This window comes from Capricornis sumatraensis, chromosome 18 (assembly GCF_032405125.1).
Source record: "Capricornis sumatraensis isolate serow.1 chromosome 18, serow.2, whole genome shotgun sequence".
NCBI classification, from domain to species: Eukaryota; Metazoa; Chordata; class Mammalia; order Artiodactyla; family Bovidae; genus Capricornis; species Capricornis sumatraensis.
The window spans coordinates 20,370,910-20,384,865 of NC_091086.1; the positions used below are offsets into that span (position 1 = coordinate 20,370,910).

The following is a 13,956-nucleotide window of genomic DNA, read 5'->3' on the forward strand; positions in this document are numbered from 1 at the left end:
GATTCTTTACCAGCTGAGCCACCAGGGAAGCCCAAGAATACTAGAGTGGGTAGCCTTTCCCTTCTCCAGTGGATCTTCCCAAACCAGGAATTAAACTGGGGTCTCTTGCATTGCAGGCAGATTCTTTACCAGCTGAGTTACCAGGAAAAGAATATGACTATGAAAAATCAACTGAAACCAATACAAGATGGGAATAATTTAGAATGCCAAAATTAGTATTTTTAAATAAACTATGAATAAAGGGGACACCGAGGCTTGTCTTAAAGAAGCTGTTTGTCATTTTTTTAGAGATTACAACACACATACAATAAATGAATTTTATCAAAATACAGCACATTTTTCTACTATATTCATAAAAATCAATTCCTATGCAAATAGTACTGAAAATCAACTAAAATGAGTTAAAATTTACAAAGAGTTGTTAAAGGGTTTCAATCAATATTATTAAAACTATACAGTACAATAATCAATTGATAACATCTTGAAAGAAGTGCAGTATTGGAGTTCACATCTTTTAAAAAGTACTGCCTATTTACGATGACTAGCAAGAAACAAATGAGTTCAACTCACTTTTGCAAAAATAATGTAGATTACTATTTTTGCTAGTCCTATAAAAGACTTTACCTTCAAACAAGGTTGAAGAACAAAGCATAACAGATTAAAAATACCAAAATTATATTCTTAGTAATTAAAAATGAATTGTAATAACTGAATATTGCTCTAAAGAAAGGCTCCAGACTAGCCTCAACTAAAAACAGTTCTTGGTCTTCTATGGCACTTTTTTCTGGTCCAAATAACTATGCGTTAATTCTCACCATTGCATGTTATTCAAATTTTATTTGATTACATAGAACAAAAAGAAATAAAAGTAATGGTCTGAACAAAATTCATAAACTCTATCAAACATTTGTTACACTAACGAGGAACAAAGGCAGTTGGTGGTAAAACACGATCACACATACACTTAGAAACCCTTTAAAGACTCTGGAGTGCCGAGTTCACACTTCCTGTTGCCTGTAGGAATAGCCCTTCCTTGAACGCCGTCTCACACGGGCAGGCTCAGGGCCCGCCCCTTTGCTCTCGATTCTCCACAGCAGTCCTCTATCGCTATGCCAGTTTCACAGACTCGCTTTGGTTTCCTAGCTCCATGCGCACTGTTTTCCTTCTACTTTACCAAGGCAACGTGAGGCCAAACAAGAGGCCTTCCAAAATCTTCTTACATTTTCTGTTACAGCAACACTATCTCAAAACTGGCCATTTTAGTTTCATTTGTTGCTTAAAGTAAAAATTATAAATTAAGTTTAAAATGGAGTACTAATTATAAAACAGATTGCAAGTACCACCATTTGCAAAAAAAAGAACAAAAATCAAGGGATTTCTGCAACACAGAAAATGCATGGACCAAAAAAAAAAAAAAGAAAGAGAATCCATGGACATTCATCTACAGTAGAGTTAAAAATTTCCTTTGACTAAAAAATTGAAAATTGATTCACTAGTAGCAACTGTATAGTCAAAGGCTATGACAAGAACAAATCCTATAGAGCTCATAAAACACAATTTATTGTCTTTTTTATTTCTTTAAAAAGACATCACATTTTATTGCATTATTCTATTAATAAGAACACATTAACAACTGTTTTTTCATTCTTTGCTTCCAGATTTTTATAGAAAATAACTGTTTTAATCTGGCCTTGGAAAGGGAACCCACCTGCGCCACCTTCACCTACTCACTCTTCAGTTCAATATGCACATAGCAAAAGCCAACACTTCAAATCTCTTGCCCACATTAAAAGAAAAGTTTCAGCGAAAAACATTAATACAAGTTGAATAAAAATAAGGGCATAAAAGCTATGAGATAGACAGCTCTGCCATCTGTCTCTGGGCTACAATCAAGGCTAACTAGAGCCTTGCACAGAGTTCAATCATGAGTATGAAATCCAAAAATAAACCTACACTCTATACAAAAACAACATACATCTGTTTTTGTAGCCTTGATTGCTATGTTTAAAAACCTAACGAGAAGTTTTATATGGTATGAATTCAATAGTCTCCCCCATATACTGTACAGTGGTTCTTTCCCTCTAATCACAAGTTCCATTATTTCATTAATGTACAAATTTTAACATAATTTTTTTGAGTTCTTCTTTATATATAAAAATAGTCAAAATATTAATTTCCCCGCAAGTATCTTCCAATAAATCTTGCCGTCTCTCCGTTTTTTTAGTCCCCGGCTCTTATGAGGAAACCTCTCTTAAGATGATGAGTTCTACTGTGTTCTGGAAAGTTTTTAGCAAGGACACTGCTTGTCCATGTTCAATATTGATAAAACTGTAGCCGTTAGCCTAGAAGAGAGAAGAAAAAGACTTAAAAATTTTTTTCATAATAATTTGTGTTTGCACATTTAAATTTCTGCCAGGTAGTCCACAAATCTGGCAGAAAGTAAGAATCATTTTGGCAATTTAAAACAACATCTACACTCCTGGGCTCCACCCCATCTCTATGGAAATAAAAGCTCTAAAGGTAGGACCGAGGAACCTGGATCTTGTCCACTTTTTCAGATGATTCTTATGTAGCAATCCTGGTATTAGGAAGCACCTGTCTAAGACACAGTGTCAGACATGGCATTGAGTGTATACACACTACAGTGAAGCTGAGGTTGCCAAGTTACAAGGGTGGTAGAAGAGGCACAATAAAGGACAGAAATGGCATGGATCTAACAGAAGCAGAAGAGATTAAGAACAGGTGGCAAGAATACACGGAAGAACTATACAAAAAAGATCTTCACAACCCAGATAATCACGATGGTGTGATCACCAACCTAGAGTCTGACATTCTGGATGTGAAGTCAAGTGGGCCTTAGGAAGCATCACTGAACAAAGCTAATGGAGGTGACGGAATTCCAGTTGAGCTATTTCAAATCCTAAAAGATGATGCTGTGAAAGAGTTGCACTCAATATGCCAGCAAATTTGGAAAACTCAGCAGTGGCCACAGGACTGAAAAAAGGTGTTTTTATTCCAATCCCAAAGAAAAGTAATGCCAAAGAATGCTCAAACTACCACACAATTGCACTCATCTCACATACTAGTGAAGTAATGCTCAAAATTCTCCAAGACAGGCTTCAACAGTACGTGAACCACAAACTTCCAGATGTTCAAGCTGGATTTAGAAAAGGCAGAGGAATCAGAGATCAAATTACCAACATCCGCTGGATCATCGAAAAAGCAAGAGAGTTACAGGACAATATCTACTTTTGCTTCACTGACTATGACATGGATTGTGTGGACCACAACAAACTATGGAAAAATCGTCAAGAGATGGGAATACCAGGCTACCTGACCTGCCTCTTGAGAAATCTGTATGCAGGTCAGGAAGCAACAGTTAGAACTAGACATGGAACAACAGACCAGCTCCAAATAGGGAAAGGAGTATGTTAAGGCTATATACTGTCACCCTGCTTATTTAACTTCTATGCAGAGTACATCATGAGAAACGCTGGGCTGGATGAAGCACAAGCTGGAATCAGGATTGCCGGGAGAAATAGCAATAACCTCAGACATGCAGATGACACCATCCTTATTGCAAAAAACGAAGACGAACTAAAGAGCCTCTTGATGAAAGTGAAAGAGGAGAGTGAAAAAGCTGGCTTTAAAACTCAACATTCACCAGATGGTCAACACCGAAATCAGATTGATTATATTCTTTGCAGCCAAAGATGGAGCAGCTCTATACAGTCAGCAAAAACAACACCCAGAGCTGACTATGGCTCAGATCATGAACTCCTTATTGCCAAATTCAGATTTAAAGAAAGTAGGGAAAATCACTAGACCATTCAGGTATGACCTAAATCAGATCTCTTATGATTATACAGTGGAAGTGAGAAATAGATTTAAGGGACTAGATCTTGCAAGAGTGTCTGATGAACTATGGACAGAGGTTCACGATATTGTACAGGAGGCAGTGATCAAGATCATCCTCAAGAAAAAGAAAGGCAAAAAGGCAAAATGATTGTCTGAGGAGGCCTTACAAAGAGCTGGGATAAGAAGAGAAACAAAAGGCAAAGAAGAAAAGGAAAGATATATCCATCTGAATGCAGAGTTCCAAAGAATAGCAAGGAAAGGTAAGAAAGCCCTCCTCATTGATCAGTGCAAAGAAACAGAGGAAAACAATAGAATGGGAAAGACTAGAGATCTCTTGAAGAAAATTAGACATACCAAGGGAACATATCATGCAAAGATGGGCTCAATAAAGCACAGATATGGTATGGATCTAACAGAAGTAGAAGATATTAAGAGGTGGCAAGAATACACAGAATGTACAAAAAAGGTCTTCATGTCGCAGATAATCACGATGGTGTGATCACTCACCTAGAGACAGACATCCTGAAATGTGAAGTCAAGTGGGCTTTAGAAAGCATCACTACAAACAAAGCTAGTGGAGGTGATGGAATTCCAGTTGAGTTATTTCAAATCTTAAAAGCTGATGCTGTGAAAGTGCGGCACTCAATATGCCAGCAAATTTGGAAAACTCAGCAGTGGCCACAGGACTGGAAAAGGTCAGTTTTCATTCCAATCCCAAAGAAAGGTAATGCCAAAGAATGCTCAAACTACCACACAATTGCATTCATCTCACATGCTAGTAAAGTAATGCTCAAAATTCTCCAAGCCAGGCTTCAGAAATACGTGAACTGTGAACTCCCTGATGTTCAAGCTGGTTTTAGAAAAGGCAGCGGAATCAGAGATCAAATTGCAAACATCTGCTGGATCATGGAAAAAGCAAGAGAGTTCCAGAAAAACATCTATTTCTGCTTTATTGACTATGCCAAAGCCTTTGACTGTGTGGATCACAATAAACTGTGGAAAATTCTGAAAGAGATGGAAATACCAGACCACCTGACCTGCCTCTTGAGAAACCTGTACGCAGGCAGGAAGCAACAGAACTGGACATGGAACAACAGACTGGTTCCAAATGGGATAAGGAGTACGTCAAGGCTGTATATTGTCACCCTGCTTATTTAACTTCTATGCAGAGTACATCATGAGAACGCTGGGCTGAAAGAAGCACAAGCTGGAATCAAGATTGTTGGGAGAAATATCAATAACCTCAGATATGCAGATGACAGCACCCTTATGGCAGAAAGTGAAGAACTAAAGTGCCTCTTGATGAAAGTGAAAGAGGAGAATGAAAAAGTTGGCTTAAAGTTCAACATTCAGAAAACTAAGATCATGGCATCCGGTCCCATCACTTCACGCCAAATAGACAGAGATACAGTGGAAACACTGGCAGACTTTATTTTTTTTGGTTCCAGATGGTAGAGATGCAGCCATCACTGCAGTTGGCAACTGCAGCCACGAAATTAAAAGACACTTACTCCTTGGAAGGAATGTTATGACCAACCTAGACAGCATATTAAAAAGCAGAGACACTACTTTGCCAATAAAGGTCTGTCTAGTCAAGGCCTTGGTTTTTCCAGTAGTTATGTATGGATGTGAGAGTTGGACTATAAAGAAAGCTGAACACCAAAGAATTGATGCTTTTGAACTGTGGTGTTGGAGAAGACTCTTGAGAGTCCCTTGGACTGTAAGGAGATCCAACCAGTCCATCCTAAAGGAGATCAGTCCTGAGTGTTCATTGGAAGGACTGATGTTGAAGTTGAAACTCCAATGCTTTGGCCACCTGATGTGAAGAGTTGACTCATTTGAAAAGACTGATGCTGGGAGGGATTGAGGGCTGGAGGAGAAGGGGATGACAGTGAATGAGATGGTTGGATGGCATCACTGACTCAATGGAGATGAGTTTGAGTAAACTCCAGGAGTTGGTAATGGACAGGGAGGCCTGATGTGCTGCAGTTCATGGGGTTGCAGAGTCAGACACGACTGAGCGACTGAACTGAACAGAAGATCATGGCATCTGGTTCCATCAGTTCATGGCAAATAGATGGGGAAACAGTGGAAACAGTGACAGACTTTATTTTCTTGGGCTCCAAAATACTGCAGATGGTGACTGCAGCTTGAAATTCAAAGACACTTACTCCTTCGAAGAAAAGTTATGACCAACCTAGGCAGTATTAAAAAACAGAGACATTACTTTGCCAACAGAGGTCCATCTAGTCAAAGCTATGGTTTTTCCAGTAGTCATGTATGGATGTAAGAGTTGGACTATAGAGAAAGCTGAACACTGAAGAATTGATGCTTTTGAACTGTGGTGTTGGAGAAGACTCTTGAGAGTCCTTTGGACTCAAAGAGATCCAACCAGTCCATCCTAAAGGAAATCAGACCTAAATACTCTTTGGAAGGACTGATGCTGAAGCTGAAACCCAATACTTTGGCCACCTGATTTGAAGAACTGACACATTTGAAAAGACCCTGGTGCTGGGAAAGGTTGAAGGCAGGAGGAGAAGGGGATGACAGAGGATAAGATGTCTGGATGGCATCACTGATCAATGGACATGAGTTTGAGTAAACTCCAGGAGTTAGTGATTGACAGAAAGGCCTGGTGTGCTGCAGTCCATGGGGTTGCAAAGAGTCAGACGCGACTGAGTGACTGAACTGAGAAGAGGTTGAGGTCCAGTCTTCCCACTTGCCCAGGAGCCATCAGAGCAAGAACACTATACTTCTTGTGATAGGTTAAACATTTAATGAGGTCTTACTCTACACCAGATACACAGTTCTAAATGCCTCTCAGTGCTTCTTAAATTAAATCTTTTAATTCTCATAACACACAAAAGGGATTCTTTCTCATCTTATTTTAGAACAAGCTAACATTCATAACTTGCGCAACTTGTTCTTGCCATTGATGGTTGGATGGCATCGCTGACTAATGCACATGAGTGTGAACAAGCTCCAGGAGATGAGGAAGGACAGGGAAGCCCGTTGTGCCGCAGTCCGTGGGCTCCCAAAGAGTTGGATACGGCTGGACAACAACATTCATAAACTTAATCAAAAGGCTAGGATATTATTTCAAAACTGCTAAGGTGTCTTTAAATTATTAGTATGATTTTTCAAGGTATAAGGCAGAAGTATTTTAAGCTATGAAAGCACTAGAGAGTAGCCTATAAGAAATGCCTCTGTTCAATCACAAATATCTAAAGATAACTTCATAAAATGCTTACTTTCTAATCTGGCATTTGATGAGTTCAGATATTATTAAAAAAAAAAGAAAAGAAAAGAAGATAATGAAAGATGTATCTTAAGTTACCTGAATAATTTTATCACCTGGCTGCAATAATTTTGATGCTGGTCCTTCAGGCTGTACCCTTGTTACAAATATACCCTTTAATAACAACAAAAAAAGATAATTATTTATTGGAAAGAAGTATGCATAAAAAGAAGAGTACCAAGGAGCAATCGTTTTTATAGTATGCAAATATTTGAATTGTGGTACAAGTTTTCTCCCTGTCTTCTCCAATACTGTGATAATGGTATGTTATTTGTGCTTCTGGTGATTCTTACAGTAGTACAGTGATTTTTTGTCAAAGTGATAAAAAGTACATATATAGATGTGTAGAAAAGTATTAACAATTAAAATGTCACTTCACAATATAAAGAACATTAATATTTTGGAGTTAAATTTGTATTCCTCAAACAATTAATTTGTAGCGATCACATTTCAAAACTAAAAGCTGAACAGGGAAATCATAAGGTGACGTCTATCTAGATTTAAATAAATATCTGTTAGATTTTTACTTATGCATAAAAGGCATTAATTTAGTGAATAAAAATTAATGGGCATTTCAAGGATATATAAACAAAACTCACATCGTCATCAGGTCTGAATGGGTTTCCTCTTCCCCCAACCCCTCCTGATATGCTAAATCCAAGTTCTGGATCCTTTTCAACTCTTACTCGAATCTGAGTTAACACAAAAATAAACTTATTGCTGTATCAGGAAAAGTTACAATGATATTCATATGGTAAATTAAGCTCAAGAAAACATAAATATGTAAGAATTCACCAAAAATAAATACTTGGGCAGATGAAATGAAATTACAATGTGAAATAATATGTTAATGAGTTAGTGAGTTAAAGGCACAGCTAAGATTATAAAGCATAGCTCCTAAATCAATCTATTGCTATCTTATGAGGATTATGCAACCAATTAATGTTGACTTTATATATTTTGGACATCACAGACTCTAATGACATAGAGCATACACACAAAACATGTACTTTATCATCAATTTCCATTTGCAAACATCTAAATTACATAGTATTTCTGACTATGTTTCATAAGACATATAAAAGATCCCTGGGTGGTTGTTAGGAGGCTAACTTCTTTCCTTAATCTGTTTATACCCTCTAAAAGAGCTAGGATTGATGATCAATTGGTATTTTTACAATCAAGCTATAGAAAAAGAGGCAAGAGCTAAATTTTGTTGTAAAACACTCTCTTTCTCCAGAAACTAAAACAAAATGAATGATACATTTCTCTAAGTTTCTAATGATATTATTTTATTAATAAACTATCAAAATACATGAATATATGACTGCTGACTTTGAAAGTAGTTTCTAAGATTTAATTCTCAAAGCTCTTTGGAGACTATAGTCCAGTTTCAGAAACCAAGTATCAAATAGCAATTAGCAGATATAATACACCCTTAAAGTTTAAAGGTCTACTATTTATATTCCTGAAGAACACTTGATTATTGGAACATCATCAACCAGTTTGGAAAAACAACCACCTTAGGGAAAATAAATCATGCCCTCAACGCTATATCCTATGTCAATTTATCAGAATGGGCGGGGGAATCATACAGTCAAGTTAAACCACAAAGTTTAATACCTTATAAACTACATGAAAACCAAACTATTAAAATGGTAAAAACTATGTTAAAATTCTATATGGATTTATTGCTATAATTAAATAACCTATAAAATACATTAAAAGCTTAGTCTCATATTCCAAATAGTCTTGATCATTCTTACCTCTTGCCTCGCCAGTTCATGGCCTTGTCTAGGAGAACAATGGGGCTGTGTGTATGGAGGCTGGTGGGCCACTTTCAGCATCAAGTAATCAATTAGTTGTTCTCTAGAGGGATGCCTTGCCACAGATGCCTGAGGAAGGGGGTGATGTATTTGACTATAATTTGCCTGAGGCCTGAGAGGCTGGCCCATCTGTCCATTACTCAAAGGCATCTAAGAAAAACATGAAGTGTCTTAAAATGACCAATAATAATGTCTTGTAACAAATATTTGGATTTTCTTCTTGGAGCATTACAAAAGCACTTGAATTTAACATTCTAAATCACATTATCACGCCATGTATGCCATTTTTTTTTCTGATTTTACACTTTTAAAAGGAAAAGAAAAACCCTGTTAATGTCTTAATTCTAAGTCTGCCTGATGCTTGCTGATAGATTCACTCTTTTAAAGCTTCAAATTAATCACATCTACATTTAAAACTGTTTGCTTTTCTGTAACCGTAACCCAGTGTTAAAATGATAAAGTATGCCAAAATTTTAGAATTTAAGTAAGCCATTAAAAGGGAATCTTTTCCTATACTTAGTCTCTCACATATACTCAAAAGATGCATTTGCTGTTTTTTTGTGGTAGAATTTTTTCATAATCTGAGTATATTCTTCTACCTCTGTTCTTTCCTTTCCAGAATTAAAAAGCCAGTCCAGCAATGTAACAGAAAACTGATTCATTCCTTTCGTGTGTGTGTGTCTCAAGTTATGAAATTTTAAACTCTCTAAATACTAATTCCATAAAACGTGAGCCACAAAAGTTAAACCTTGACATTTTACATTTCACAGACTAAACAAAAAAGTCCAGATTATTCTGTTGCTGTTAAAGAATTATCTTTGTTTTAAAGACTCTTGTCTTTTAGACTTAAAAATAACCTTTGTGGAAATGTGATAATAGCTTATTCTGTTAGTATGAGGAATCTGTCTGGAAAAAAAAGGGTTATATTTACATTACAAATATATGCATATAAAGAGATTTTTGCATAGAAGAGGAAATAAATATATTTAAGCTATTCAATCATTCAAAACTTCACTGTTAACTATTAACCCACAAGGAAATTACAGAAAAACTGTGAGGGAAATTATTTGAGTCCCATTTCCCTAAAATTACCCAAAGTAGAAAAGTTTGGGAAAAGATTATGACAACAATTTCAGAACTATTTATTTACTTATTTATGTGCATCATGCTGAGGAATACGAAGTGTGGTTTTGGTGAAGAATATTTTTACTTAAACAGAAAGTTCTCTTTTTCACTGTATTATACTTAAGAACTTAGTAAAATATGAAGTCTGGCTATTTTATGACAAGGCACAAAGATAACCCTCTATCACAAATCTTATATTGGTTAGAGGAGAAAGAGGTCCTGTATTCTGTTTTTTAAACTGTGGTTGTTTACCACTTGGTCACTAGACTTCAAGCAATTAATCTGTCCAGGAGCACTTAAATACTGTGTGTGTTCAGTTGTTTTTGCCTCTTTGCAACCTCACGTACTATAGCCCTCGAGGCTCCTCTGTCCATGAGATTGCAGCTATTTTTTTTTTTTTGTCTTTTTCTTTTTTTTTTTGCAGCTATTTTTTTATGCATACTCTGCAGATAGCATTTGCTTTTCTCCATGCTAATACAATTTACTCCTATGGGCAGATTCAATACCTTTCTCCTAGGAAGAATACTCTAGACAATAACTACTTCTGACCCATTCTTAAGACTCCCTGACACATAGAACTTAGGCATACTTGACATTCTACATCAGTGTTAAACATAGCCATGGAATATACTAAGCTATGATTAGCAGATAACTCAGGAGAATAAGACACATAAGACAAACTCGGTAACCAAAACTACAAAATGGTATTAAAAAGAAACTGGATAGGAGAGCTCAATTACAAGAAAAGCAGCCCAAAAAGGGTAAAATAAATAAATATGTGCAAACTTAAATGGGTGGGTTCCTACTCTCAAGGACAATGCAAAAGTTTATATAACTGTGCTTCACAATTATATCTGGTTATACTAGGGATACAGGCTTAGTTAAGATAAAAGAACAACTGAGGAAAATACTAAAGAAAAGAATTATGTATCCAGCACTGGAGACAAAAAAGTACTCTCTAAATGAGTGTTGCTTTAGTTTAAAAGTAATAAGACTATAACCATCATCTATTTTATCATATATAAAAGTCTTTCAAAGTGATTTCCAGTTACATTAGAAGTATTATCTGTTAAAATGCCTTCATCATCCAATGATGAACTTAAGACAGGTTCATTTTTAACTCTCCAAATAGTTTACCATCAGGAATGCCCAAAAGCCTTTGATTCAAAAGACAAGATGATACTACAGAAATCCAAAATTAACAAAATGATTCTTCAGTGTGGACAAAATCATGGAATAAACTAAGAAACAGCAGAGTGAAATTTTATATCTTATTTCTCAATTCTTAAAAAAAAACTTACTAATCAAGTGGGAAAGGTCCTCGCAAAAGCATTTTCAGTGTTAAAACATATTTCTAGTTGAAAAGCTGTAAAACACAGTAAGCTCACAGATACTACTTCATTCCCTGAGCACCTACTTTCATCAGGCTGTCTGGAAGAACATCTTTGTGACTAAGTGTAGCTGATGGGTAGTTCTGCTGTCCTGAAATGAATATATCATCTTGACAAGGATCTCCTGGACAAGATGTCTGGGGATGCTTCAAATAAGGGGGAAATAAAAAATAAACAAATAATGATCTTTAAGATGTGAAACCAAAACAGTGATGACACTTAGGAGATACTGCTAGACAATGGAAAGACGAAGAACTAAATCAAACGTTACCATCATAACTGCATCTTTCTAAGGGCTGTTAACTAGATTTATTGTGGTAATCACTGTACAATACATACATGCATCAAACCATCATGATGTATACCTTCAACTAAAACAAGGTTATATGTCAGTTATATCTCTAAAACTGGAAAAAAATTAGTACCTTTAACAGTCTTTCAAAGTTACGTGGCAAAATGTTTATTCTTATAATGTGTAAAAAGTACATCTGAATATATAGTTAAGATATTCCTTTATGATGTTTTTATGATTTCATTTACAGTAATACCTAGCTTTTAACGTTTGCAGCAATAAGTTTAGTTATTAATCCAAATTAAGAGGCCCAAATTTTAAGAGCAGCTAAAATATATGTACTCCTGTTGAGTACAGCAAAAAGTTTCAGTTGAAAAGAAAAAAATTAACTGCTGTTCTTTTAACAGCATAGTGTCATCCAGGATTTACTTCTTAATGATGAGCAATATCAATAAATATACAGCCTTATGTGCCTATTTTTCACCTTAATTTAGTTCTAAACACACCAAGCTTTGTTTTAGAAAACTAAACAGATTCTGATAAATAGCAGTATCGTTACCTTCAAAAAAGTGTTATGGCTGGCAACACAGATATGCAAACTACTACAAAAGGCGTTATGTAAAAACCCAAACAAACTTTCTGCCCAACTCAATGTATCAGCATGTTGAAAAATAATGTGAAATCTACTTCATTATTATATGCCACAGGATACATACAATCTAAGTGTTTGTAATTTAGTCTTAGGAACCATATCTGTGACAAAGCTATCATGTGCAGTCTGTTACTAGTTCAAATTATGGCTTAGTGGGTTTTTGTTTGTTTTTTGTTGTTTTGTTTTTCTTTTGGCTGTGCTGTACAGCATGTGGATCTTAGTTCCCTGGAGTCTTAACCACAGGACCACCAGGGAAGTCCTGGCTCAGTATTTTTAGATGTAGTTTGATCTGATTTTGTGTATATATACAGTGAATACGTTATTTGCCTTTTCTATTTTTGAGATGTGTTTTCAGAAATGTGTAATCATCAACTTAAGTCACAGCTTGAAGTTTAAACTCAAGTGTGAATGCACAACTATATCTTTAAATGAACAAGTACATTACAGATGAAAAAGTTAAAGTGCAACAGACTCAAAGACTCTGAATAATAACAAGCAAAAGATATTACTGATCAAGAATTTGTAAAAAACAATTGCTCTAGATGACTATAAAGATTATCCCTGAGTTAATAACCTCGTGGCTTCAGCTAGGAAGAGCACCAGAAAAGCAGGGCTTACTAGCCATCATCTCCTCTCTCCCTGTTTCAGACTACTAAGTTACAAAATGATTGCTGCCACTAACGTGTAACACAGAAACCGAGTGGCAGCAGGTGACAGAGGACAGCAAGATGAGTGAGGTCCAGGCAGAGCAAAGTGAACCCAGGATACTGCTTCTATCTGAGAGAACAACAGACTAAAGCCAGGAGTGTATGAAACAGCAGTAGGGGACTGGGGGTGGTAAGAAAGGGGACGCTCAAAGCAAAGGACCCAGAAGCAGGGTCAGTATGGAAATAAAACTATGTGGGAGAGAATAAGCTCTACAAAGGGAGAAAGGTCTTTTCAGGATGGAAGGGCAGAGGAAATATTTACTTAGAGGTCATGCTACCACCTCAAGTTGTTATGGAAAGACAAATTTTATAAGAGCCAGAGTTATTCTGTTCTTTCTCCTTTTCTATCCTTCTTATCTCCTACCCTTAACTTTCATTAAGAATAAACCTTCCTTCTTCCCACAAATGATTAGGTGGGTGTTAATGGATTTGGGTTTTGCCTTTTCACTGGTACTTATTGCAATCTTTCCTGCCTCACATTTAATCATATTCTGCAAATTATGATTAAACTTAGTTCCAGGTATTTATTTGCCAACCCTCAGTCATTAAAGTGAAAATTATTCTTTTTTTAATTTAAATTTATTTATTTTAATTGGAGGCTAATTCCTACAACCCCTCTATGTATTATGCATGGCACAGCATTAAAACTCTGAGTTAGGGAAAGCAAGCTAATTTTGAGAGAGCACTGCAGAGAAAAAGAATTTTTAAAAAACCTCTTCAACTCCTATTGCTCATGCCTTTATACATAAATAAGAGCCGACTACATCTTTAGTTATGACCACCGAAACTTAAAGAGGTAAAGCCTAA

General features: G+C 36.1%; 1 protein-coding gene across 1 annotated transcript in view; it reads right to left on the reverse strand.

The window, feature by feature from the left end:
• Positions 1–283: 283 nt before the first annotated feature.
• Positions 284–13,956, reverse strand: part of ERBIN (erbb2 interacting protein) — a 126,460-nt gene continuing 112,787 nt past the window's right edge. Inside the window, exons 23-27 of the mRNA XM_068990560.1 lie at positions 11,525–11,644; positions 8,923–9,132; positions 7,756–7,848; positions 7,196–7,270; positions 284–2,342 (exon numbers count right to left, since the gene is read on the reverse strand). Coding sequence (XP_068846661.1) covers positions 2,235–2,342; positions 7,196–7,270; positions 7,756–7,848; positions 8,923–9,132; positions 11,525–11,644 — 606 coding nt within the window. The 3' untranslated portion in view covers positions 284–2,234. The remainder of the gene's footprint in view (positions 2,343–7,195; positions 7,271–7,755; positions 7,849–8,922; positions 9,133–11,524; positions 11,645–13,956) is intronic.